The sequence below is a fragment of the Caretta caretta genome, chromosome 1, assembly GCF_965140235.1.
Source record: "Caretta caretta isolate rCarCar2 chromosome 1, rCarCar1.hap1, whole genome shotgun sequence".
Taxonomy (NCBI): Eukaryota; Metazoa; Chordata; order Testudines; family Cheloniidae; genus Caretta; species Caretta caretta.
The window spans coordinates 100,737,627-100,765,553 of record NC_134206.1 but is presented as its reverse complement, the minus strand read 5'-3'; the positions used below and the strand labels follow the sequence as shown (position 1 = coordinate 100,765,553).

The 27,927-nt window shown below is 39.4% G+C and overlaps 1 protein-coding gene across 4 annotated transcripts in view; it reads right to left on the bottom strand.

The window, feature by feature from the left end:
• The window catches only part of CLYBL (citramalyl-CoA lyase), a 234,937-nt gene that overhangs the window by 104,308 nt on the left and 102,702 nt on the right, over nucleotides 1-27,927 (bottom strand). For all 4 annotated transcript variants that reach the window (XM_048854217.2, XM_075129562.1, XM_048854203.2 and 1 more), the window contains one exon: nucleotides 3,427-3,616. In XM_048854217.2, coding sequence (XP_048710174.2) covers nucleotides 3,427-3,616 — 190 coding nt within the window. The remainder of the gene's footprint in view (nucleotides 1-3,426; nucleotides 3,617-27,927) is intronic.

The window sequence follows — 27,927 nt, the reverse complement described above, 5'->3', positions numbered from 1 at the left end:
CTTAGTGTGGACATACACAATCAACTGTATAAAATCCATTTCTAAAAATCGACTTCTATAAAATCGACCTAATTAGACATACCCTACGTAGCTGCAGTTGCGTAGCTTAGGTCGACTTACCAAAGTAGTGTAGAGAGAGCCCCAGACTCAGGAAGCAGAATAACCGACTGCAGTAGAGGTTAAAATATTCAGATAAGGTACTGCCAGAGATTGGGGAACATATTGATAAATAGAAAAGCAACAAGTCACTAGGCCTAGTTGGTATACACTCAAGAGTTCTGAAGGAACTTGAGAATGAGGTAGCTGAGCAGCTAACAAAAATCCACAACGTCATTAAAATCAGCTAATATACTGATGGATTGGAGAGTAGCAAATGTTGCACTTATATTTAAAAAAGTGCATAGGGATTGAGCTGGGGCATTATTGGGCAGTAAGACTTTTATACCTGGGAAATTGGTTTAAATAATAATTATAAAACACTAAGGTAAAGAAGAACTGGTTGACATACTTTTATCTGAATTTTCAAAGGCTTTGACAAAGATCTTTACAAGTAGTTAGTTTCTTTAGTAAATAAATAACCAGAAGTAAGAAGCACTGTAGTGTCATGGAGCAGAATTTGGCTAAGAGACAGAAAGAAACATTAAGAATGAATGGTCATTTTTAATAATGACAAAACTTTAGCAATTGCATGATATGAGGTTCTATACCAGGGCTGATACTGTTTAATATGCTTGTTAATTATGTACAAAAAAACTACTTTAAAATAACTTTATATAGGTTACAACGTCAAACACTCAAAAGTTAGGAAATGCCAGAACAAGGTATCAGGCAACTGGAAGGAGGGGTTTTTTGGAGGGACTTAGGAACCTGGACCAGGGAGAGAGAGAGAGAGAGAGAGAGAGCGCGAGCACCAGAGATGGAGCCCAACACAGCTTGGCTAGCCCACCAGGCTAGCCCATCAGGGCACTGGTTTGACCAGGGTAGACTTCAGCTTAACTTCTGCATCTCTGTGTTAACCTAAGGACTGTAAGATTCTGTATGCCAGGTGACTAATAAATGGTACCTTGTTTTAGAAAGGCAGCCTGTGTCACTGTGAATGCTCACTGAGAGCACGCTGAGGGGCACAGTGCAAACCTCCTGCAGGAGTTTGCTGAATTTGCTGCAGGGAGCCATAGAGAGAGACAGGGAACACAGGATACACAAAACTGGCTCAGTTTTGGAGTCTTGAAGGCCAGAGGCCTGCTGTGTGGAACCGTGTGGGTCCTTGGGCCCCAGCACACTAACGGATTCACTCCAGGCAGACTGCGACTCCATGACACACCACATATATTGTAAGATTGCTTTGACAAGATGAGGGTCAAGCTCATATAAGCTTGGCCTAAGCAGTATGTAGCAAACAGCACCCAACTACTAAAGCTAAGCTCTAAGCTCCTTGCTTTCTGCAAAACACTGATATTCAGCTGCAATAAAATTCAAACACGGAGGTTTTTTATTGTATTAAGTATGAGAATTAATAATAAAATCAGTACACGAATTTTTGTATTATTTATTTCAATAGTAAATTCAATATAAAATTGAGCTCTGTTGTTTTTCAATTGATTTTATGCTACCCATAAAGGTTCAGTTTTCAGTGTGCCACTGAATATTATACTGACAATGCATACTCTATACTATCTTTCATCCAAAGATCTCAAAATGCTTCACAAACATTAATGAAAACAACAAGAAAGTATTATACTCCCAGTTTCACAACTAGGGACACTGAGGGTCAAGGTCATACAGGATGTCTGTGGCAAAGCTGGACAGAGAACCCAAATCTTCAGATTCCCTTGAACTATATTTTGCTACAAAATCATCTGTGCTGTTAAATTTTTCTTACAGAATTTTCCATCAATTCTACATAACTGATAAAGGTTAAGTGTGAAATCTTGGCCTCCAAAAAAGTTAATGGCAATAATCCCACTGATTTCAATGGGGCCAGAATTTCATAGTCAAAGCGCACATAAAACTGATGGTTTAACATGATTATGTCTATTTTGATGTCTCCCAAATATGAAATAAACAATCTAAGTCTGCTACTAAAGATTGATTCATAATCTCTCCCAGGTGAGTCTTTTATATGCAATTCCACTGGTTGGCAAGAATCTCTCAAGTACTGTATATTGATGCACTGGCGCACTTAGCAATACTAATTTCAAGTTTCAGTACTAGACTTCTAACAACACGAGAAAGCCATTATGCTCAAGGGTTTCTGAGAGACCTGTAACATCTTAAAGGTTAAGTAGAATATGTAAGAGTTATTCTGAGTCTTGGTTGGAAAGGATGAACTTGCAGGACAGAGGTTCTGAAATCATATGGGAAATCACGACTGTTCTCCCTGCTCCAAGACAACATGCCCAGAATCAGAAACTCTAAATGGAGACATGCTGTAATGTGGAATGTGTGAAAATGATGTAGGGAACCGAGGAATATGAAGATAGTACTGTTGGAGTTAAATGTTCCAGTCCTAACATACACCTCATTTTGAGGCAGTTAATGATGTACTTTGTTCAAGGTACAGAAGATTTTTTTTTTTAAAAGGGAAATGACAAAATTGAGATCCTTACAAAAGTTGCCGACAAAAATGTATGCGAATTTATGTCAGCTCTTACAGACACACTGAGACATAAATAATATTAAAATTCAACCTTTGCTTTCAAGGAGGAACTCTTAAAACACTACCACACACTGACATAAAGTGAACTTCGGTAATCACATTACTACTTCCTTTGTATCCTTCTCCAACACTCATCTTGATGCCTTCATATGTCTAGAATGTCCTCCGGGCGCTGGTGCACCAACCATCTACCTTCTTCCTCTTTCAAATACCTCCCTCAAACTACACCTCTTCCATGGAGCCAAGGCTTGAAAAATTTACCCAAGCCCAAGAAGTAATACCTTCTAACCTCAAGCCCATAACATATTTGCTATATGTGCTCCTCACAATCTGTAAAACCTTTACCTCAACAAAATAGTTAGTGGTTCTGACCTGCCTCCTTGCTTTTTGCTCCTTTCCTTCTGTCCTGCTTCCTCCTTTTCTACAGAAAACCTCATATCTTCCACTTTTCCATGGCCAGGACTTATTCCTAGCTCCTTATATCTTCAGCAGCTGCTGCTCACATGCTTGTCCAAAAATTCCCACTTGCCCTGTAAGCAAGCAGGTTTTCTCAAAGCCTGCATAAAGCTCATCAATGTTAGCTTGCCACCTAATAAATGCAAACGTCACTACTGTCTGAGGAATCTCTCTCATGGTCATTAAGTGCTTTGTGTGTCTTAACCACTGTCTGTCTCCAGCACGTAAAGTCCCCAGAGCCGGGATGGTGTCTTCCTGTATGTGTTCTGTACAGCATTGACTGCATGGCACACAACAAATAATTTATTAATTACCTTTCTGTTCAGAGCCACACCATCTTCACAGTCCAATACAGCACAATCTACATTTAGAGATGCAATTTTTTGTATCTTCCTTTCATCGTCTGCAGGTACATATAGCACAGCTCTCCTAGGTACATACTTGTGAGAAGACTTGGAGTGATAATCAAGTTTAGGAACACCAGCTGACAGTGAGGAGCTTGTCCTGTAAAAAAGGGAATTGAAGTTACATTCCTGATTATAATTTTTAAAAATATTTTAATGTGGGGTTTGGTTTTTTTTGTTTATTTTTTTTAAAAGAGGACATTCCTACTGAGGAACCTCTCAACTATTGAAACCAGAATCTATGTCATAAGAAATCTATCTTTCAATGAAATAGATTAAAAAAAAAAAACTACGTTGAAAGAACATTAAGGCTGCAAAGTCCAACACTCAAAAGTTAGGAAATGCCAGAGTTAAGGTTACTCCAGCCTGCCAGCTTTGCTCCATCCTTTAGTGAGTCCGCACCCAGACTGTCTTCTTCTATTCCCGTCTCCCTCTGCTTCCCACTCTTAGTCTGTCCCGGTTCTCCACATTCCTATGCCCCACAGAATGCACCCTTGAGTCTGCCCCTATTCCAACAAATCAGGCTGATTCCTCCTTCTCCTCCATATTGCCTGGGTGCCAGCAGTGGGAGCAGTGAGCACAACGGTAATCAAATCAAATCAATAAATAATGGAGACAGTCTCTCTACTCCCAGTTGTGGTGCCTGATGGAAATGCAGGAAAAGCCCTGCTCAGCCACTGCAGCTCAGGATGGAGCATGCTCAGTCCAGTTAGCACATAAGATCTGTGGGAGCATGGTCACACACTGCAGATGGAATCTTCAGAGTACAACGCTGCTAGCCTCCAAGAAACATCTACTGAGTGTGTGCAAGCTGCAATTTTCAAAGGCTTAAGACTTGGCAAACTTGAGTGGATTTTCACGGGGACACCACAAGGAACCTCTATGACACTAGCATGATGGTTCTCAAGCTTCTTTGATCGGGCCCCACTTCTTTGTGTCTGTAATCATTTACGCCAGGGATCTCAAACTCAAATCACCAGGAGGGCCATATGAGGACTAGTACATTGGCCCGAGGGCCGCATCACTGACACCCTCTGCCCTGGCCCCACCCCCACTGCTTCCATGAGGCCCCACCCCTTCCCTGCCTCTTCCCACCCCAACCCCGCCCCCTCCCTGCCCCTATTCCAACTCCTTCCCCAAATCCCTGCCTCTTCTCCGCCTCCTCCCCTGAGGACACGGCTCCCCGCTCCTCCCACTTCCCTCTTGGAAAGTGCTAAGCGCCTGGAGGTAGGCAGAGGAGCAGGGACGTGGTGCGCTGGCGGGAGGGGAGCTTGGCGGACAGCAGAAAATAACTCCGGGAGTGCATGTGGGGGGGCACAGGGAGCTTGGTGGGCTGCAGGAAATAACCCTGCGGGCCGCATGTGGCCCACGGGCCATGTGTTTGAGACCCCTGGTTTACACCCACCCCCGCAAATACATATACTACCATCCAGCTGAGCGGAGAGCAGTGGCTGCTGGCTGGGTGCCGAGCTCTGAAGGTAGTGCTGTGTCAGCAGCACCACAAAAGAAAGGGTGGCAATGTGAAAAAGTGATAGTCACACATTTTTTAACATGGGCAAAACACATTTTCCCCTTAACATTGTTCTCGGAAATAGCTGAACCATTTTAGCTAAAACTTTCCAAATTACTTAACCTGAGGAGGACATCTGCATGGGAAAAACAAAATCAGCCTCAACAGTTACAGTTCGGTGAAAACTGGGATTTATGCTGGAAAGTTTTAGACAACCTTAATGACTGGACATGCTGCCAGTCACCTATAATAAAAAAACCTTACACTATAAGCACACAACTATCTCTTTAAACAAAAATTTTAGAGAGACTGAAAGCAAAAAAGTATATATTATGTAATATAAATATAAATAGCAGCTGGCCACTCTGCAAGTGGTGTAACAAGAATTCCTGACCATCGTGGACCCGAGTTTTGTGTTTCTTGCAACTATATTAGCCAAAACATGACTAGATGAGTGATTGTTCTAGAACATAGTTTAATAAAATGGTCTCAGACAAAAAAGCCCCAAACATGTCCATACTGGTCAGGAAAACAACGCTCACAAAAACAGTGTTTAAACATGGTATCAACGCTATGTAAACAGGGCTTCACTCATCAGAACAAACATTCCAGTTCTCTCTATCAAAGAGCTAGTGCATGTATTTGTCTAAACACTGCTTCAAAACAGATTTTATTTTTTTGAAAGGGTGTATATACTGTTTGTATAAAATGTGCCTGTTTTTATTAGAAGGAGGAAATCTCTGGAGCTGGGATCTTTCTCATTAGATTGAACACCTCAATCGTGCTCCATTTTACCCATGTGACCAGGCAGGCAGGCAGGCGGCTGACTTTCTTATACCTACAATGGGATTTGCATTTGCAAGCTTGAGGAAAAAAATATTTGGGTTTGTGTTGTTGGCCTTCTATAAATGATGGCTTTATTAAGATGAAATAATTTATAATGGCGGTGAGTAAGAACTTCGCTCTTTCTTTTAAAGAAAAAACTATGAATAATGAGGCAAGAAGATTAGTTCTCTAGTCTTGCTTTGGTTATAAGATTTTGGGGAGGGGGAACTTCATGCTTACTAGGACTCACTGAAAAAATGTCACCAGTCATTGCCTGTTTCTAGCTGTTAAGCTGTATTTGAATACAGCTAAAATATATTAAATGTTTTCCTGCATGGCATTCCATACATACATCAATCAATATTTCTGTTCTGTATCTGATGAAAAAATAGTGAGTGTAATTAACCACTGGAACTGTTACAAAGGATCATGGTGGATTCTCCATTACTGACAATTTAAAAATCAAGATTGGATGTTTTTCTAAAATATATTCTCTTGGAATTACTTTGGGGAAGTTCTATGGCCTGTGTTATACTGGAGGTAGAGTATATGATCACAATGGCCACTTCTGGCCTTGGAATCTATGAATTTATGAAATAAAAGAAAAATTCAAATAGAGTGAGACAAAGAGAGAGAGAACCACAGGTGACAGTTGCTAATCATGTCACCTAATAGAGGATTCTCAGATACCATAGTGATGGGCATGGCATAAAAACCTGAATAGGACAGAATAAAAAGTATTACTCCTCTGTGTAAGCAATTGCTGTAGTTTCCACAATGATGTTAGGCAATTGTGAAGCGAAGGAAAGATGAATGAGAGGGAGTCCTCCAGGAGACATATTAGACCTCTAGCAAGATGTGATCCATGCTTTGAAAAAGTTTGAGAAACCATGTAAAATATGACAGGTTTCAGAGTAGCAGCCATGTTAGTCTGTATTCTCAAAAAGAAAAGGAGTACTTTAGAGACTAACAAATTTATTTGAGCATAAGCTTTCATGAGCTGTCAGTCTCTAAGGTGCCACAAGTACTCCTTTTCTTCATGTAAAATATGTGGCCTGTACAGAACACATGACATAATGTGGAATAAAGGTTTTAATGGCATTCCTTTGGGATGACCTCCATAATTAACTTCATGCCATTTCTGCCACATCACACAAGTATGAATTATCATACACATATACAGCATGTAAGAATAACGTGAAGTCATCCACATTTAACGCAGAATACATAATCTACACATGAATGTCATTGATACATATACTTTTATATTTCCATTAACCTAATATCTTCCATATTGTTACTTTCTGATCACACCAAAGCACTAATGTGCCGAAACAGTTTGCTTCAAATTATATAGGACCAAACCTTCCAAATGCTTGAAAATGAATACAATCAATTTCAAGTACGACAATGGCAGAGAGATGCAATACTTCCAATGAATAATTAAGTCCCTGTCAAGAACTGATTTCTTCACCTCAAGGTTGTTATATTCAAAATTAAAAATAGATTTAATAAAAAAAAGTGCTAAGAAAGATCTGCTGGGGTTTTAACTCTATGGACCAACCTGAAAATTACAACTATACTATGACCTCCCTTGCCAGTTATGTAAGTGTCCTTGGTGGACCCGCTTTGGTAGCATGGAAGAAACTGCTGCTGTTCTATTGACTGGTAATACTAAATGGGGCCTAATCAACAGGGCAGTTTTGCTGATAAATAAAAATTATGCATTATTTATTAGAAGTGCCAGTGCTATCCTTATTAATAAATCTTCTTCATCTATGACTGTAACTGCTTCAAGACACATGCAGTGGGGATCTTGATACTCGGGACCTACACGACGTACTACTGAGATTCATACCCCTCTGCCAATTTTTTTTGTTTAACGGCTAATGTTCCTTGTCTTATGGTGAAGTGCTAATGATAATGGAAATTGTGACAACTAGCGTGGCTGGGGGTAGTTAATTTAATTTAATTCCACTTTTGTGCACTATATTCGGGAGGGGGGAGGAGGAGGAGGAGGAGACGTTTCTTTTAAATGAAGATTGGAGAGAGTCTTTTTCAGTGTGACACAGAGGTCAGTGAAGAAGTCTGCAGTCCTTCACTAAACATATATGAGGGAACAAAGCAATTAGTTTCTATTCTCTTTCTCTGATGGCTTCCACCTGTAGCTCTCAAAGACACAAAGAAGTCAAGTTTCAGAGTAGCAGCCGTGTTAGTCTGCATTCGCAAAAAGAAAAGGAGGACTTGTGGCACCTTAGAGACTAACACATTTATTTGAGTTTAAGCTTTCGTGAGCTACAGCTCACTTCATCAGACGCGTTCAGTGGAAAATACAGTGGGGAGATTTATATACACAGAACATGAAACCATGGGTGTTACCGTACACACTGTAACGAGAGTGATCACGTAAGGTGAGTTGTTACCAGAACTCGGTTTCTTAATAGCTAACTCTAATAGTACAGACGAGTAGCCTCTGAAGCATCCTTGATGACTGTCTATTACTAATTGTCTAACCTAGAGTAATTTGATAGATGTGAATAAAACCATAATCCCAGAGCACGCCAAGATGAGATGTATCACCTGTAAAACATGTTACACAAGACTTCTTGCTAGCTGTAATTAAACTGAAAGCTACAGGACCAACCAGCTTCCCTTTACATCTGCAGACACTGTTTGTTATTCAGCATTGATTCTCTGAATCCAACACACAATGATATAGCTTCTGAAAGGAAAAACTGTCATGACCTTCAGTCCAGATTTAGAAATCATGAGTCAGCTGTCACCACTTACGAGTGTAAACTTTCATTTAGACAGTTCAGCAGTGTGACTCCACTAAAGGAATATCTGAATCTAAAGAAGCAGTGGAGTTGATCCATTAAAATATCATCAGCTCATAGGTTTAAGACTGAGAATAATATTAACCAGGGACCACTGGAAATTTCCCTTAAACTCCTCAACCTTGGAACCCCATTGGCTCTGTATGTGTTTCTTAGAACTCTTACTATTACAGATATACGGTCAATTTGACAAGTTGTTTAGGCTTAGTAAATCTAAAACAAAATCATCCATTTTTTCTTTTAAAAGCTGTTGCAGGAAAATGGTCTCACTTGACAGGCATAATTACAGATTCTTTTTCCTATTTTCTTTTAAAAAGATAACATGGCCAAAATGTAAAATAAGAGCTTGTTACAAATATATTTAGGCATGACTACTATAAGCATTTTCACACTATTCTTTCTGATGTACAGCGCATAGGTTTGGGATTTTTCCTCTCCAGTAAATTCCTCTTCTGCGTAATCACAGATTCATTTTATGCTACCTAAAAAGATGGTGAAATTTTGAGGAATAACAGGACCCCCTTCATTAGGGGATCTACCTATGGATTTCTTTAAAAGAGACAATGGCAAGAGTTAGACCCAGAACATTACATATATTAACATTTTGGTGTTCTATTAACAGAGTCTCACTTATCTCCATTTTTGTTGGTGTTTTGAATGAACATAAATCTCTTTAACTGTGAATAATAATAATATTTATCATAATAAAATCTGAGTCCTATTGTTAGCACCAAGAAAATTGCTTCACATGGGTCTCTTTGAATGGGTAGATATTTTCTTAATTATGTAAAACTATGTGTGACTGAGCTTAAACCAAACAAATGAACATACTCCAAGAGGAGGTTGGCTAACGAACTGCTATTTCTTTTAAGTATATAAAAATGAGTAATAGAATATTAGGTATTAGCCATTTAATTGTTTTGCTGCATGCTGTATTCATTCATATCATATAGTTTTGCAGCATGTTGGTATTCAATGAGGTCTTGGAATTGTATCTAGGTTTTCTTAAGATTTGTAGCACTATACATATCTCTTTTCCAAATATTAAATAAAAAAAAATGGCCAAGTGAAAAGCACCCATATTCACTCTACATAATTTCACCTCAACAAAAATATTTCATTCTTCTGAACAAGGGAAACAAATCTTTTCTGTTTATTGAAAGATGCTGCACTTTCCACTGTATAATGTCACTGAAATTAGTTTCAGAGTAGCAGCCGTGTTAGTCTGAATTCGCAAAAAGAAAAGGAGGACTTGTGGCACCTGTAGCTCACAAAAGCTTATGCTCAAATACATTTGTTAGTCTCTAAGGTGCCACAAGTCCTCCTTTTCTTTTTACTGAAATTAGTGAGTTTAAAAGATGATATAAAATCTCCCGGAAACATACTGTAGTATGTTTCCAGGTGCTGATCACACACAAGCTTCCGTACATAGTTAACTTTACGCATGGTGTGTAGTCTCATTAAAGTCAACGGCACTACTCACAGTACATAAAGTTAAGCATGTGCATAAGGCTTTTTAGGATCATGGCTGTACTCTGTTTCCAGTTCTTTCCCATGTTTATTATTCTAGACCAAAGTAATTCCAGAAGGGCTGCTATGCTATAACGTGTCTAACAAATGACAGATTGAAATGGCAAACCTCTAGTTCTGTAAGACGGAGCACCAATGATGGTCTAAGTTTGGGATACTGTTTCAGAAGAGCATATCTACAGGCCTGGATGAGATAATTCACAAAAAAGGAGTCACATTCAGCAATCTCAATGCATGTTTCTGAACCCCTAGAGACATGATCATTGGCTATATGACAGGTTTCAGAGTAACAGCCGTGTTAGTCTGTATTCGCAAAAAGTACTCCTTTTCTATTGGCTATATGCAATCCTATATATTCATGATGGTCAAATTAAGAGAGGTTCTGAGACCCATGATAAAAAAAACCTGGTATAATCTAGGCAGTCTAAGAAGCAAACACTTACATTTTCCCCCTTTCTGTTTTTAAAAAAATACAGAATAAAAATAAATGTGAACCCCTTCCCCTCAAATAAATATTCTATTACTATTTTTGCTTTGTTTAATTAACAGGAACTAGCTGGCAAATAATCTACCAAAGGCACAAACAAAGGAAAGTGATATGAAATTACAAAACACCGCAATTTGCATAGTAATTCCTTCTAATTAGGAAAAGAAGATATAAATTGTTTGTTATAAACACCGGTTGTGCCTTGTGCAAACACTAACAGCTCACAACTGAGCCAAGCTAAGTATTTGTCTAATCAAAACTACTTTTCAAAGAGTTTTATTGGTACAGCTGCAGAGCATGAATTTTATCACACATGCTAATAATCCCAGTTATGGTACTAACATTTTAATCATTTGTTCTGCAGGCTTGTTTCTCAAACAATTAGCACTAATGAATGGCCAGAATACCTCAGATCATATATGTCTAATTGCAGTCAAGAGCCGTTCTTGTCTGCATGTACATTTCAATTTACCTCTGGGGATAATGTTTGTTAATTGTATTTCTTTATATAGCAAGTGAAAAAAGGTTGCTTGCTCAAAAAGGGGCTAAGTGTTCTCTTCTTTCCCTTTGTTCCCACAAGAAGCTAAAGTCACTTCAAGAGGCACTTAATCCCATCATCCATGGTTACAATTGCCTTACAGCATCAATCAAAAAGAATCTGAAGTAAAATGATGCAGCTATATTGTGTAATTAAAAGCAATTCAGGTAGTTATTGCTTGGGGCACTTTCCAGGTCCAAATACTTAAAATAGCACTGCAGGGATTCTAAATACTGTAGTGTTTTAAATTTGGTCCACTACAATATCTCACAGAGGAAGGGGAGGAATATGCAAAAAATAAATCTCTCCTAGTGTGTATTGTAAAGCAAAAGAAAAGAGGAACAGTTAACGTTTGAAGTGACAAAATCTACAACTCTCCATATAAAAGGAAAATAAAAATATCAAGAAGAGAGAAAAGGAAAGGAGAAAGAAAAGGAGTAAAGTTTTAAAGAAAAACAAATTTCCTGCAATTGTTAAAAGTGAACATGCAAAAGAAAAAAAAAAAGCTCTCTTTAATGGGAAACAGAAGATCACTTTACAAGCTATAAAATCAGAATATAGGACCTCTGAAAATCCACATTTGTCCTAATGTAAGGAAATTCAGAGTAAGTTTTTTTAAAAAGTTATTAAGTTAAAAAGGCAACATGTGTGATATTTACTTCCAAATACATTCAGAACTTTCCTAAGGTATTTTACTTAACAAATGCCACTAATAGAGATCCAATTATGCTTAAATCAAAACTAAGGGCTATCAACATATGAAACACACAGCTTTACATTTTGATTTCTTCCTTTGTTCTTAAACAGATAAGGGCATTTCCTTGCTGTTTTTTTTTTGAAATAAAGAATACACTTTTTCCTCCCTCAAAATGTAAGCCAATAGCTACTTGCTATGAAAAATTAAGAGAGACTAGATTTTGCAGTTTCAAAACTTTGGAAAAGTAATCTTTCCTTATAAGAAAAAAAATATTTTGAAACATACATGATTTGATTCTAACACATCAATAGGCCTGATGTAAATTAAAATTAATTCCACTTAAGTAGTTGGAGTTATACAGTTGTAAAACCATGGTAAGCAAGATCAGAATCAGACCCAGCTGATCCTTAAGCTTTAAGATGTTTAAACTATAACTATAATGTTTAAACATTTCTACCAAACCAGTAACTATACACGAGATAAAAATAAAAGGAGTACTTGTGGCACCTTAGAGACTAACAAATTTATTTGAGCATAAGCTTTCGTGAGCTACAGCTCACTTTGAATTGAGCTTTAGCTCATGAAAGCTTATATTCAAATAAATTTGTTAGTCTCTCAGGTGCCACAAGTACTCCTTTTCTTTTTGGGGATAGAGACTAACACGGCTGCTACTCTGAAACCTATACAGGAGGTGTGTGCACAGTGATGGGGACACCACCATGGGCTGAAAAACCAGCTCCCAGCTACCTAGTGAATTTAGAAATTTAACCCTCATAGCAAGCACCTCTAGATCTCAAAAAAACGGTTTGGATGGAGTCACCCTGTAGAGCAGTTACCCATTGAAAAAACTGTAGTGAGGAGAAATGAAAAGGGGACTTTCAAGTAAACTTCTGCAAGCAGTTGCTAGAACTGATAGTGCACACCACAGTATATATAAAAAACCAGAGAGGTAAATAAAATAGGAAAGGAAAATCTTGCTGTTAAAAAAAGTTGTCATGTAGAAATGTGTGAAAACAAGGCAGGTTAGTGTTTAAATTGGACAATTAATAAAAATCAAATGCTAAGTGCAAGTCACTTTAGTGCAGAATTTTTATTTTAGTTGCTACTTATAACTTTTTTCTATCTCACAATAAATCCAACATAAATCACGTAAAACAGAAAACAGAACCTTACCGAGAAAGAAAAAAAGATTGAGCACAAACCAGAAGCTGACTGACAAAGGCTTAAAATAATAGACCCCTGAACCATAAAATGATAAAAGGGTATCATAGGTTAAATAGTTAACCAAACCTACTCCTCCCACCAGCCCCAAACCTAAAAAATGACCTTTTATTTACCCCATCATGTTCTTTCAACTACATTGACCCTGTTGTTCATGATCATTCAGGGCTCCACCATACTTCAGTAGTTTGGACTGAAGACCAGTTTTCCCCCCTTATCAGTTTAAAACTGCTAAATAAATTACTGGTAATTAAAAAAAAAAAATCACACTTCTGATGTATACCTGAGCATTCGCTCTCTTTATAACTATGCCAATCTTTGAATAACTTGCCATGCCAATAAAATATCACTGAGTCGAACTGTTCATTCCTTTCACCTTTAGCATTACTGAAGTTTTAGGCTCCTTGGGACGCTAACTGCTGCTTAATGAAACCAGAATCACTGAACTGCAATGCAAAAACTCTGCATTTGTCTGTCACAGCCTGACATTTACACGGAGACGTATTAAATAATGGAAGGTGCAATTAGAATAATCATTTACTTACTTGACTGGAATATTTGAGCTTCATTTCTCATCATATACAATATAAAATTAAACTTTTAAAAGTGTTTGTTTATACAATATGTCTGCCTCTCTCCATATTTTATTAATGTGACTCTACATGTAATTTTACCTATACCATTATAAGGAAACATTAGAGAGTATTTTCTTGGAAGAAATTGCTGCATGATATAATACAGTTTGATCTCAGTAGTTTGTGACAGGGTACAACATTTTTAATTAAAAATGTTTTTTGTTATTTAAAGTTAAAGACAACAGCCACCAATCAAAGGATTATATGCAAGTTACCTCAAAAAATAATATATAAAAACTTTTAGCAATAAAAGAAGAATTATTTTGAATATATTCTATTGTTGTTATTTATTGTACACCAACATTGTGCTCAAAGCCCTACAACACAAAGACAACAACATGACTTCCTACCCCAAGAACCCTGGAATCTTAGAAGGCAGAACAATCACAGAATGCACGGAAAGATCCACTATAAAGTTCTATCTTTATAGAATGTTGATCTATAATAAATGCAGAGATATATATGGTTGCATTTCCCCTGAAAATGGTTCATGTTTGTTGACTCAGCAGAAGTAGTGAGTTTTGAGGAGGTATTTCCTTTGTGTATCTGCTATCAAAAAAACCCCCAATTAGTTCATTGTGAAAAAAGGATTTAAATTCTCTACTCTGGTCAGTTTTCTGATACTTCTCTTTAAAAATTCTGTTAACAATATTTTTACACCTACGAGTATATATATTTATACTTTCCCTCTCTTTTCTACACTGTACTTCTCTGTTTAATCAAAGCTAGTCCCCATAACACGTTACAGAGCTCTTTCAATTCCTGCCATTGATCCAGCTGTGTACACATTGGCAAGGTCAATATCAAGATTTGAAAATTCAGTGCTAATTACTGTGATTACAATCTGGGTCTCAAGCAGCCAAAGCCTCCAATAGAGTTTAGGAGGGACCTACTTACGAATTAAAAAACAAACAAACAGAACCCGCAACACATTCAGCAGAACATATAAAGTGCCATTCCAGCTTGCTAAACCACAATGCTGGCAGAAAGTGACTATTTCCCCCCGCAAATGTATGCAGGTTAGTTATTCATACACACATGGTACAAGACAAAAGGAAAATGTTGCAGACCTTAAAACATAGCAACTTTAATTTATGTTGCAAGTTATGGTCAAAACAGATTTATTTTGAATAAGTTGAGAATCTTCAGAAAAAATAAATTATTAAATGAAACAAAAACACGACTAAAAGCCAAAATGTATACAAAGGCGCCAGTATTGTGGAAGGCATAAGAAGGAACAAATTTGTTAACTATTTTGAGGAATCTTGTATACTCGAGACTCATATATAGGAGGGCACATTCTGCCTTGGCTTGCAACTTTGGTCATTCTACTAAAAAGAAAAAGGAGTACTTGTGGCACCTTAGAGACTAACCAATTTATTTGAGCATAAGCAACCGGTCATCCTACTGTTAGTCAAGGCATGATTTGGCCCTATAATTCTTGTATACTTACTTAGACATATGGGTTAGTTATGTGGATGAATAAAGCCTACTTATTTTTGCACCAAGAAAAGCAAAAACAATACAGTCTTTTATCTGGATTTATGCCCCAATCCTGTAAACACTTAAGTATATGTGTTGATTTCAATGGGACTACTCACATGCTTAAAGTTAAGCATGTGCTTCAATGTCTGCAGAATTGTGGCTCATTTTGAATTCTGAAACAGTTCAATTTCTAACTGTTTTGGAATGTATCCAGGCCAACCTGCCTTTTTTTTTTCCAAGTTCTGTATACATTATAGATGTGAAAAGAAAAGGAGGACTTGTGGCACCTTAGAGACTAACCAATTTATTTGAGCATGAAGTGAGCTGTAGCTCACGAAAGCTTATGCTCAAATAAATTGGTTAGTCTCTAAGGTGCCACAAGTCCTCCTTTTCTGTTTGCGAATACAGACTAACACGGCTGCTACTCTGAAACCTGTCATTATAGATGTGAAATACATGGACTGGTGCAAAATTGAGTGTTAGAAGCATGCTCATGCAATGTAGTTGGAAAATGTCTTTCACAGGAAATAAAAACACTTAGCACTAAGTGGAGAAAAAATATTGCATGATATTTTCTGATAAGCTGAAAAGCAGAACCCTGACTCTACTTAGTTAAGAGTTTTAGGCTGCGGAACTATTGTAGACTCCATTAAACACATTTAAGATAGTTTACATTCTAAATCATTAGATATTGAAGAATATTTGAAAAGAAGTTATTAGTAAATATTGAATTTCTGAAGTATAGCTTATACATTTATAACTCTGAAATGTAATGTAATGAGTGTTTGAACCTGATAGATTGAAAGAATTGATAATGCAGTATTCGGATTGATTCAACATGAGTCTATCTACACAAAGTGATATATAACCTCTGTCTGCATTCAAGATGACAGAAACATTAAAAATATGTAGCTGGATAAAAAGTTTGGAATGAAAAATGGCCTGCAAATAACACTTTGCTCGAACCAGCGCTTCACTTATTTCAGCAACTGGTTGAATGCAGAGAATTATATGGAAATATTGCTCAGAATGGCACAAAACAAGCCTTGGTATTTATTTTTTAACTCGTCAGATTTATGAGAGCAATGAGATGTCTGCATAAGTATTTTATAGCAGCCTGATATGGACTCACTGTTTTAACCAGCTCTTTAACTATCCCCACAAGTTAATAAAATGCAACAACCTGAATCCTTAATGCCTACGCACTCAGATAAGAAAGCATTCATTAAGCAATATCCATACTGTTTTAATTAAAGAAATATCACTCTTAGTTTTAGTATAATGTTCAAGTCCAGTGTAACATTTTCTTAAAATGTCCCAAAGGCATCTTGATAAGCAATAAAAAAAATTCTCCCTTAACTTCAATCTAGGGTGACCAGGCGACTGGTTTTCGACCGGAACACCAGGTCGAAAAGGAACCCTGGGGACTCTGGTCAGCACCGCCAAGCAGGTTTTTGAAAGTTCAGTCAGGGGTGCTGCGGAGCCAAGGCAGGCTAGTCCCTACCTGTCCTGGGCTAGGGAACTGTGCTGTACCCCAGAAGTGGCCAGCAGGTCTGGCTCCTAGGCAGGGGGGCCACGGGGCTCTGCGCGCTGCCCCTGCCCTGAGCACCAGCTCTGCTCTTTGCCAACGAATGGGAGCTGGGGGCGGGAGCGGTGCCTGTGGGCGAGAGCACCGCGTGCCATAGAGCCTCCTGCACCCCCCACCCCCAGCCTAGGAGCCTGACCTGCTGGCCGCTTCCAGGGCAGAGCACGGTGCCCCAGGACAAGCAGGTAGCCTGCCTTAGCCCTGCCGCACCGCTGACTGGGACCTGCTTGAGATAAACCCATACCCCAACCCCGAGCCCCAACCCACAGCCCCCCCAGAGCTTCAACCCCTCTGCACCTGAACCGCCTACCCCAGCCCAGAGTTCCCTCCCATACCCTTACCCCCTCATCCCCAGCCCCATCCAAGAGCCCTCACACCCTCTTGCACCCCAATCCCTTGCCTCAACCCACAGCCCCCCTCCCGCACTCCGAACCCCTCAACCCCACCCCGCAGCCTGGAGCCCTGTCCTGAACCTCAAACCCCTCATCCCCAGCCCCACCCCAGAGCCAGCACCCTCAGCCCATTTAATTATTACCAACCTCAAGCATTCAAAATTCATGAGCCAGCCCCCCCAAAAACATGAGGTGGAGTTAAAAGTCATAACATTTAAAAAAAACAATAAATTGTGGGTTTCTTTTATTTGCTTTCTGGTTTTTGAACCTTCAGGTTTCACATTTTCAAGCTTTTCTCCCTAACAAGGGATAGAAACTAGCTTTCTCTACACTGAAATGCCAAATATTGTGAAACTCGGCAATTCATTTACATAGCAAAGAATTCAAGGATCTTTTCACTACATAGCTACAGATAGACCAGCTCAACATCCAAGGGCAACAGTGTGTGTGTGTGTGTGTGTGAGGCGGGGGAGGGAACGGGGGGGACAGAGAGACCGATGGAGGAAACAGTGGTTAAGAGACAAAATTCAGTATTAAGTGTTCTAGTGCTCTGAATAAACAATGGGGAGGAATAATCTATCTTTAAATTATATTTAAATACTGTGACTAATCTTTTGATTGACTTTGCTACCTTCTCACAGGACTAACAAAACTATCACATGAAAGAAGCCCCTCTCTCCTCATTCTAGATTTCCACAAGTCCCCTGCAGCCAGCATCACCTCCAAAATGTACATTTGAACTTCACAAAGATTTGATTTAAAAAAAACATGGAAAGAACAATGAGGACAAAAATAAGATTTGGCAAAACAAGACATTATTAAAAAATGGGGGAAAAAAAACCTACTGGTTTACTAAGACCCATTCGACTGGAACTACACAGTGCAAATGCTCATGATATAGACACAGGGGGAGTTTATCTGTATTTTACAGGTGACATTACATTATGTGGTTATCGCAGCTATAGTATACATTTCTTTTGGTTACTGCACAACACTATAAAGCCAAACTGAAACTTGTGTATATTCTAGGAGCCAGAGTTGTGCTCCGCCCAACCGGCCCCAGTTTATTGCAGATTATTATATCAATAATATGCAGATTATTATATCAACATATCACAACAAAACATTCAAAATCCTCCTCTTTCTTAAAAATATTTTTTTGAAATCAGCCTCTTACCCCTTTAATGCGTTTCATATTTTTGGACTTGGCTGAAGGTGTGGGAAACAAAGGAAAAAGGGCAGTAGATCACAAAAGCACATACTTTATGCAAGAAAAGACTTTGTGATTGATGCTTACTCAAATACAATTAAAAAGAGATGTTTAATCTTCTTGTTTTCTTCAGTTTGTGGCTACACATAACTAACTAAATATTGTTATTTTGCAAATAATTGGTAAGTAGGTGCTCTGTGTTCTATAACAAACAACAAGAAGGAGAAACAGGATCAGGTTTATGCCCACTTAATAATTTTTCTTGTTATTTAAATATACCAACTTTGAGTGCCTATTGCTCTGTGCTTAGACAGAGGTGGTGCTAATCCACTGGGACCCCTAAGCAGGAATATTTTGCAGGGCCCCTTACCCTGTCCTAAAAATACTAATTATATTTATACACCAAAACAATACAAACTAATACATTTGTTTAAAAGTCCATGTTAAATAAAATGAACAGTATTTTAGGGAGTAATACTAAATAAGGCCCACTTGAGCTGTTTGGGGCCCAAAGCAACTGCATAGTCTATGTACACCTAGCACCACCATTGTGCTCAGATACTATGGTGATGGGCAGCAGTATAAAACTAACAATATCTAGGCTCTTTGCACTTTCTCCCATATTGCTTCCTAAACATGGCAAAAATCTCCCTGTGGAAATCTATAAAGCCACCACATTATTCTCCTTCAAGTCCCACCTCCTTAAAGCCCACCTCTGCCATGATCATATGTTCAGATAAACATTTACCGGGCAAAGTAAACAATTATATACTGTAGTGTCTATCCCCCAACTTTATTAAGGAGAAAAGTGTCCTGTGCTTTGAGCTGTCTACTTTTTGGTTTGGGTACTGTGGTACAGCATGGCCAGAGGGCAGGAGGAAAGTGTTAGAAGGGAGCCTTATTCCCTGTACAGGGAAGAAAGTTTGCTAAAAATTAATTAAAGCACCTGAAGCCAATTAAAGCACCTGAAGCCAGTCACATGATAAAACCCCCCTGCTTCAATCAGACAAGAGGAGAAATTGAAGCAGAGTAGATTGGTGTTAGAGCAGAGAGCAGTTTGGAGGGAAGCAGAAGAGAGTTTGGAGAAGCACTGTGGTGGGCTAAGAAGACCAAGACCCTAGGTAAAGGGACACCTGGTTTGTGCAGAGGGAGGATAGGAAGCCCCACAAGCTGACGGGCAGGAGAGGGAAGTAGCCGAGGGGAAGGAACTGCTACTTCTAGTGGCTTAACGCTATCCCTGGGCTGGGACCTGAAGTACAGGGCGGGCCCAGGTCCCTCCCTCTCCACTCCCCTCCTCTAGGACACTAGTGGGGCAGTTAATACCCCAGTTCAGGGGCAAGAAACGGTGCCCTGAACCCCCACCCAAGAAGAGAAAGTGTGAGACCATCATAGTAGCGCCGGCAATTTGCCACAGGGACCCATTTTTGTTTTTAACAACTTATTCATTTATTTTAGGAAGTACTAACAGGTTTACAGATTTCTGCCATGTAAATATCAGAAATAAAACAATAATCGTTTTAACACTGATGTGTTTAAAGTGACATTCTACAGTAATAGTCATCAGATCCAGGGGTGAAAGTAACTTAAAGGACTTACCAGTATCCAGAGTCCTGAGCAGGGGGGGCGTAGCCTCGACCAGAAGAGGCGGGGCCGGGCCCTTTAAATCATGATTTAAAGGCCACAGGACTCCAGCTGCGGGGCCTTTAAATCACCCCAAGAGCTCCCAGCTGCAGAGCCGCCTGGGAGACCTGGGGCTCAGGGGCAATTTAAAGGGCCCCAGCCACCACTACCACAGCGGAGCTTTGGGCCTTTAAATCACTGCTGGAGCCCTGCCGCCACTACCCCAGGGGCTCCGGCGGCACTTTAAAGGGCCAGGGGTTCCGGCCACTGCAGGGAGCCCTGGGCCCTTTAAAAGTGCCCCCGAGCCCTGCTGCCGGAGCCCCTGGTTGGAGCCCCAAGGCCCTTTAAAGCGCCAGCCTGGGGAAGCCAGTCCGGTCCGGCATGGCGTACTGGCTCTTGCCGGTACGCCGTACCGAACTGGCTTACTTTCACCTCTGATCAGATCTCTCTATTAGGGTGTTACCATATTACAGAGTAAGCATCATTACAACACCTATGACATGTTGCTTCTAGTGATTTTATTACATTGAGTGAAATCTCTGATTAAACATTTAACAGACAAGGCATGTCTATCAAAAGTTAATATTTAAAAAACTGGACAGGTGTGTGGGGTTTTTTTGCAGGTGAATGTGCTTCCTCTGAGTATTAATAAAAGGTAATGAAATAGCTAAATATGCATTTGTTTTGTCTATTTTGGTGGGTACATAATTGGTGTGTGAATTTTTCCATAACAACCACCTCCTATATTTTTTTTTGAATCATTCTCTGGAGTTGGATTATTTTTCATTTTCCAGGGAGAGGCTATCCGTAGCTGAGCAGCTACTAGCAGATGAAAGATTAATTCGTTTCCTTTTGTGTTACCGTTTCCTCTAGGAAGACCCAGGAGAATTACCAAAGGATCATTCAATAATAAATATCTACCAATTTGCCATATCTGATTATGGATTGCATCTCAACATTTTCTAATGACTGGACATGCCCGCCATATGTGCATAAAATCTCACCTGTCAACACAATTTCTACAACTTTTTATCGCCCTTCAATCTTTATATATTTTAACTTGAGTGGTGTGAGGAGGATATCCATTTATCTGTACAGAACAATAGACCCTGATTTATCATTATACAAATAAATAATAATATCCATGCTTTATTATGAGTGAAATAGTACTATCAAAATATCTTTTAATATTGATACATAGCACACCAGTAGCATGCAATAAAGGACAAAAGGAAGGGGATCATAAACAGTCATTTCAGCATGAAAACAAGTTGTGGACCAAATTCAAATGTTCATATTAAGTCTGGAGTTTGAAACTGAGTCAATCTATGTGTCATTTGGGTGCTTTCAAATATCATTCTGTCTTAGTCTCACATTATCCATTGTCCATCATCTGATTCCTTGCTGATAGTAACTGTCATGAGGTTTTCAGTTCTGATCTCTTCCAATAATATTTTAGATAATCTTGTTTCATATTCTCTGTGTGTATATAAAGTCTGCTGCAGTTTCCACGGTATACATCTGATGAAGTGAGCTGTAGCTCACGAAAGCTCATGCTCAAATAAATTGGTTAGTCTCTAAGGTGCCACAAGTACTCCTTTTCTTTTTGCGAATACAGACTAACACGGCTGTTCCTCTGAAACCTGTCAATAAGCTTTGTTGTCAGTGATTAATATTAGCTTTGCTGGAAAATAAAATTGTGGCATGTACACCTCTCTCTGCAAAATGCTTTTTCAGTTGTGAAAATTCTTTTCTTCTTTCCATTAAAGGGGAAAACGTAACATAACATACACGACTATGTCTAGATGCAAAGAGTGAATCACTATATTTAAAAGTCTCTTACATATAATAGAAATAAATAACAGTGAAGCTGGAAAGCACTTTGACAGCTTGAGATACAGGAAGAGCAACTCAGCATTTCAAAGCATACAAATTAGATACATACTAACAGAACCTATACATGTAAATATTACACTACTCTTATATTAACCCCAACAAAATCAAATAAATGATTAAATGATAGAACTTGCCTTTACAACAAGTTTACAAGTCTCCAGAATTCCCCATACTTAGCAATGTAAACCTGCTCCTTCCTGGCCTCAAATAGTGTCATAAGCCTGGAAAGTTTCCATAATATAGCAAGTCTTATTGAGGCCTTATGTACACTAGACAGAAGGGTGTGGCAACACCCATTACTGATTGGAATGACTTCAGTTTGTAATGTTGGCACATCTTGCATCCACCCCAAGTGTCTTCCAAGTATCTGTGTAGCTGCACTGGCTTATTGCAGCAGAGGTCTGGTCCTAAGTGTGGATTAGCCAACACAGTTCTGTCACAAATGTTATTGCTGTGTGTCTTCACTGAACCCTTGTAAGGAAATGTAAAGCTACCTGTTATTTCATGCAACTGGAGCCTTTGAGGTTCGTCTTAGACTCGGAGCTAGATTGTTTCAGCCCTCATTTGGCCATGCAGGATAGTAAAGGAGAGAAAAGACCCCTTACTCCCTCTCTTTGGCCTTGCTCAGATTCCAGTTTTGGCCCTGGGTGGGCAATAGGGGTTATTTGTTCAGAACACTCCCTCTACAGGTGGGAAGCGGGGAAAGGAGTGGAGAGTGGGAGGAACCCCTGGCTCTGCCACCCTATTTGCCAACCAAAGTAGCTGGTTAGGTGCCAAGGGAGCTGTACACAGCTTTCACAAAAGGGTGAAGTAATTTACTCCTCAGTCCCCCCAACAGAGCAAGAGGGAAGCAAAGAGAGAACTGTCATTCTGTGTTAGAACTTGTTCTCTGGTCTGTTCCTGGGGCTATGCACCACTCCTTAAAAATTACACACTAGCCCTTAATGTAGACACCCCAAAGCAGTGGGTCTCAACCTTTCCAGACTACTGTACCCCTTTCAGGAGTCTGATTTGTCTTGTGTATCCCCAAGTTTCATCTCACTTAAAAACTACTTGCTTACAACATCAGACATAAAAATACAAAAGTGTCAAAGCACATTATTACTGAAAAATTGCTTGCCTTCTCATTTTTACCATATTGTAAAAAAATCAATTGGAATATAAATATTGTACTTACATTTCAGTGTATAGTATATAGAGCAGTATAAACAAGTCATCATCTGTATGAAAGTTTAATTTGTACTGACTTTGTTGGTGCCTTTTATGTAGCCTGTTTTAAAACTAGGCAAATATCTAGATGAGTTAAGTACCTCCTGGAAGACCTCTGCATACCCCGAAGAGTATGAGTACCCCTGGTTGAGAACCACTGCCCCAAAGGACATGAGCACTCTTCAGAGTTACAGAGATACTGAAACAACATTTCTAAAAGCATTGAGACATAATCCCTGTACAGGCAAGATTTGTCTGGCCTGTATCTACATGGTCATAAATTCAGAAATACCCAAAGAAAACAGGCAGGCTTGCAATTTTGCTAAAATGATACTTGTTAAGCCACAGACCAGTTTCAAAAAAGCCCTAGCCAACTGGCTCCCTCTCCAACAAGAAATCTGTACATTCGGGAGAGTAGGAAACAGACTGACACAGTAACAGGTGATGGCAATAACAGGTTATAACAATTCCCTTTGTTCCCTAAAGTGCACAATGAAAGTCTTCCCTCTAGTTTACTAAGCCAAAACCACACATTCTGTTGTGCTTCAGGGAGCACATTGTGCACTCCTGTACAGTTTACATAGTACTGATCAAGCCCAAGACCACCAATTATTTAACTGATATTTAATGTATTCCCTATGGTTCTTGGCTGGGTAATCTGGTAGGAAATAAAAGGTGCACAGACCAGAGGCTTTTTTATTTTGATGAAAGCTCAAATTTTCCATGATATGTGAGCATGCACTTTTGCATTCACCTTCTTTGAAGACACAAGTCCACAAAGTGTGCAAGCAACCTTAGGGGGTTCTATTCTATTCTGTTCAGGTTCTTATACACCTTCATCACCATAGTATCTGACCACTTTCCAGTAATGCATTAAGCAATGTGACTATCATCTGTCACGTGTGGTTTCTTCTCACTTACTCTCCGATCGTCTCTCCAAGGGGAGAATTGTGTGTCCAATGGAGTTTTTTGTTTTGGTAGGGTGATTTTATACATACACATGTTGCTCTGTGTTTATATTAGAGAAGGCAGGTTGAAGAAGTGCGCCTTGCACTTGGAGCAGAAGGAGGTGGGGTTTGTAATGGTTCTTAGTTCCTGCAGGAGTTAATAATGCCGTCTTAGACCAGCCCCAGAGAAACTTGAGCAGATGAGTTTTACCCTTATGGTAGAAAGTTCTATTGTGATATGCATGTGCGCAACCCAGACTTACACATTTAAATCAGACACATGTAAAAAGTAAACACCCAAATTTTGGCCCCAAAACCATAGTACTCAATCCAGTATAATACTTAAGTACAGGCCGGACAAGGAGTAAACCACAACAAATGTAAGTAGAAAACTTCCTTGAGGTAGGTGCATTGATTTCTTCATTCGCAATATGATGAAATGTGCCTATGCTGTTGAGGTGGGGATTATGGACTGAAGGGCTAGTGTGGGGCAGTCACCCATCAACAAGGGCAAGCCTCATTCTAACACACTAAAAATAGCTGTGTAGATGGTGCAGCTTGGGCTGGAACTTGGGTTCTGAATCCTGGGGGAGCGAGGGCGGAGTTACCGCTCTAAAGGACTTTGGCACAATTTGGCCTGAAGAAGTCCTTCTCCCCCCTTCTCCTTTAAGGGCAGAAGTTACCTTTAAGCTATGATGCCCTACTTTCTGCTCCTGTTGTGGGTTGCTCTTATGATAAAACAGTTATAACGCAAGATGTTTTCTCCATGATAGGAGTGGCTTTCACATGACTCATTCATGTCTTTAGACAGCCTTACACAAGGCTGATTTTAAACATTAATAGTAACATTTACTCCTGCCTCAGGAAGGTATTCTAACAATTAGAAAAAAAATCACTGGGTACATTTTAAAAGGGAAATATTAGACTCATTTATTATTCTTAAAATATGATATTTTATTATTTTCTAGAATCCACAGGTGTGCTACATGCCTCGAACAAACCATATAGAAGTCAGTTTCCTAACTCAAACAACTTACAATGTAAGTGATGGAAACAAGTGAAAAGTGAGGATACCAGGATGTGGAGGGGTATACCTATATCTTGGCAATTCAACCCACTTTTATTACACTGGGAACACTTAGTATTCTTTGTAGATGCTGCTGCAGCATGGGGTAGTCAGGAGTGCTTTGAATGAGGCAAGGACCATTCAAGTTGAATGGGCAATGTGGAAGAAAGCACAAAGACATTTGTAAGAGGAGGACATGGAGAGTATTGATGCTGGCATCACTGATAGAACACAGAGGACAGAAGCAACCATCAAGGAAACCAAGTCTGTGGGGTTTGGTGTGCAAGATGTAGGACCTAGAGAGTAAGGACAAGAAGTCTGAATTTGATGCGCAGCACAATGAGGAGCCATGGAAGTGATTCAAAGGGAGAAGCAAAACACATGATTGTGGCAGCAACCTTTTGGATATACTGGAAGGAGCAAAGCTAGTACCCAAAAGACCCCAGAAAAGGAGGCTGTCAGTAGTCAAGCAGGAGATGACAAAGGCATAAACCAGTGATGTAATGGTTAGGATGGAGAGGAAAGGCTGAAATTTAGAGATATTGTGCAGGAGAAAGCAGCAGGTCTTCATTACAACCTGATAGGAGGGAGAAGAAAGGGAGAAGTCATACAGTGCAGATAGGAAAGAGAAGAGGGTCAAGGATGGAGCCCTGGCAAATTCCCATAGGAGAGGGGGAGTAGAATGGAGGAGGAACCAGTGAAAGACACTCTTAGGGATCAGCAGTCAGAGAGGCAGAAGAAGAACCAGGAGAAACAAACGAGAACAGAATGTCAAGGGGGAAGGAGGGCTCAACAGTGCCAAAGGCAGGGGAAAGTCAAGGAGGGTGAAGATGGTGTAAAGGTCCCAAAGCCTAATGAAGTCAATAGAGATTTTGGTCAGAGATGATTCAGTGAAGCACAAAGGGTGGAAACTAGATTCAGTGAAGCACAAAGAGTGGAAACAAGGACTGTTAGAAGAGAAGAAGGAAAGGCAATAGTAATAAGCATCCAGCTAAATGAGTTAAAAGATAAAAAGAAGGAAATAGACTAATAGTTGAAGAAACAGGAAAGGTCATGGATAGGTACTTTAAGGATGGGAGAAACCAAAAGTATTTTTATACACGCCGGGAAAGGAGTTAGAAAGAAGGGAGAGTTTCAGAGTGAAGGCAAGGACAAGGGATACTTAAGCACATACATAATATTAAGCGTATGTAGTCCCAGTGAAGTAATACGCTGAAGTACCTTGCTGAATTAGGGCCCAATGTGAGTGAGTTCACAGGCAATGACTGGGGAGAAGGAGAAGGAGGAGGAGGAGGAGTAAACCCCAGGAAATGAATGAAAGTTCAATACGTGAACTGAAGTGGGAGCTTGGATGCTGATCCAAGAGAATGTTTTTGTGAAATCCTAGAGCTTTGCTCTAAATACCCAGTTGCCCCACACAGTTATTTGCTGGTAACAATCTTTCCTTTTGACATCAACATCAGTGTGTCGGTGGGGGTGGGAATAAAGCTAAAAAAATAAAAGTATCTGTTTGTTCAGTCCTTTGCTAAAAAGGTACCAACTTTGTGATACCCCCTTGTGATGCAGAACCACTGATTCTGAACTTCTCTGTAGTAGCTGGCAATTATGCCCATGGAATGCTTAAAATTATGATGGCATAAGTATTCAACTATAGGAAATGAATAAAGGAAATTTTAGCTAGAAAACCCAAGAGAGCCATTTTGTCAAAACTCTGGGTTGGGTGGAGACCAGAGAAAAAAGTAAAACAAAACTATTATCCAAAAAACTGGCCAAGGAAAGCTTAGCAACTGACCGTTGAGTTGAAACAGAAAGCTAGATTAGACACAAAAATATCCATGTTTTAGGCATTCCAAAGGATAAGAGAACTACTGTCATTTATGGCTATATTAAATACCTACTGTGCTCACATTAAATATTAAGGAGGACCTAATTTATATATAACAGGCATTTACAATTCCTGTTGGAAAATGGATTAAAAGGAGCAAAACTGGATCAAAAAAGTATCCAGACTCTGAAGATCAAGACAGGATCCTGTAAGCAACCTGGGCACAAAAGACATCCCATGTGATGGTAACAAAGTCCTTTTTCTCTCATTTTATCCTAGCCACAGAAAATCCTGAAAATATCCTTTGTGGATGAGAGGGCTAATACCTTGATCACATTCCCAAATGAGCTAAGAATTATCCACAAATAGAAATAGCTACATTTTCTGGGATCATTCTACTTTTGAAGTTCTTTCAATTGATGTTCTTTCAGTTCTTTCACTACTGGTCAAGCTTGTAAAGAAAGTTGTGAACAGCAACCAAAATGATATCACAGACAATAAACGTTGCTATACAAAAAGATGGCCCTGGATGTGCTGAGGATCCTGACATCCCAAGGGGCCCTCGATTCCCAGGGGTCCCTCAATTGAAGCAATGCTTAACGTAGGCTAGTTTTCCTGAGCTTCTGGAAGGTGTTATGGACACTGTCACAGTTCAGAGGCGGTCTGAATGTCTAAGGTGCTCATTGTCATGGAATCTAAGCACCAATCAGCCTTTCACAGAAATATAGCTGTGCGAAAGACACAGAAAACAAACAACAAAACCCTGTATCTGTGGTCAAAGCAAAGCCATTTATAAATTAAACCATTCCCCTCCATGCACTAAAGAATTAACTCCAATTCCATATAAATGGAAGGACCTTCTCTAGCAGGAATATTACTCTTTCAATGCACCACAC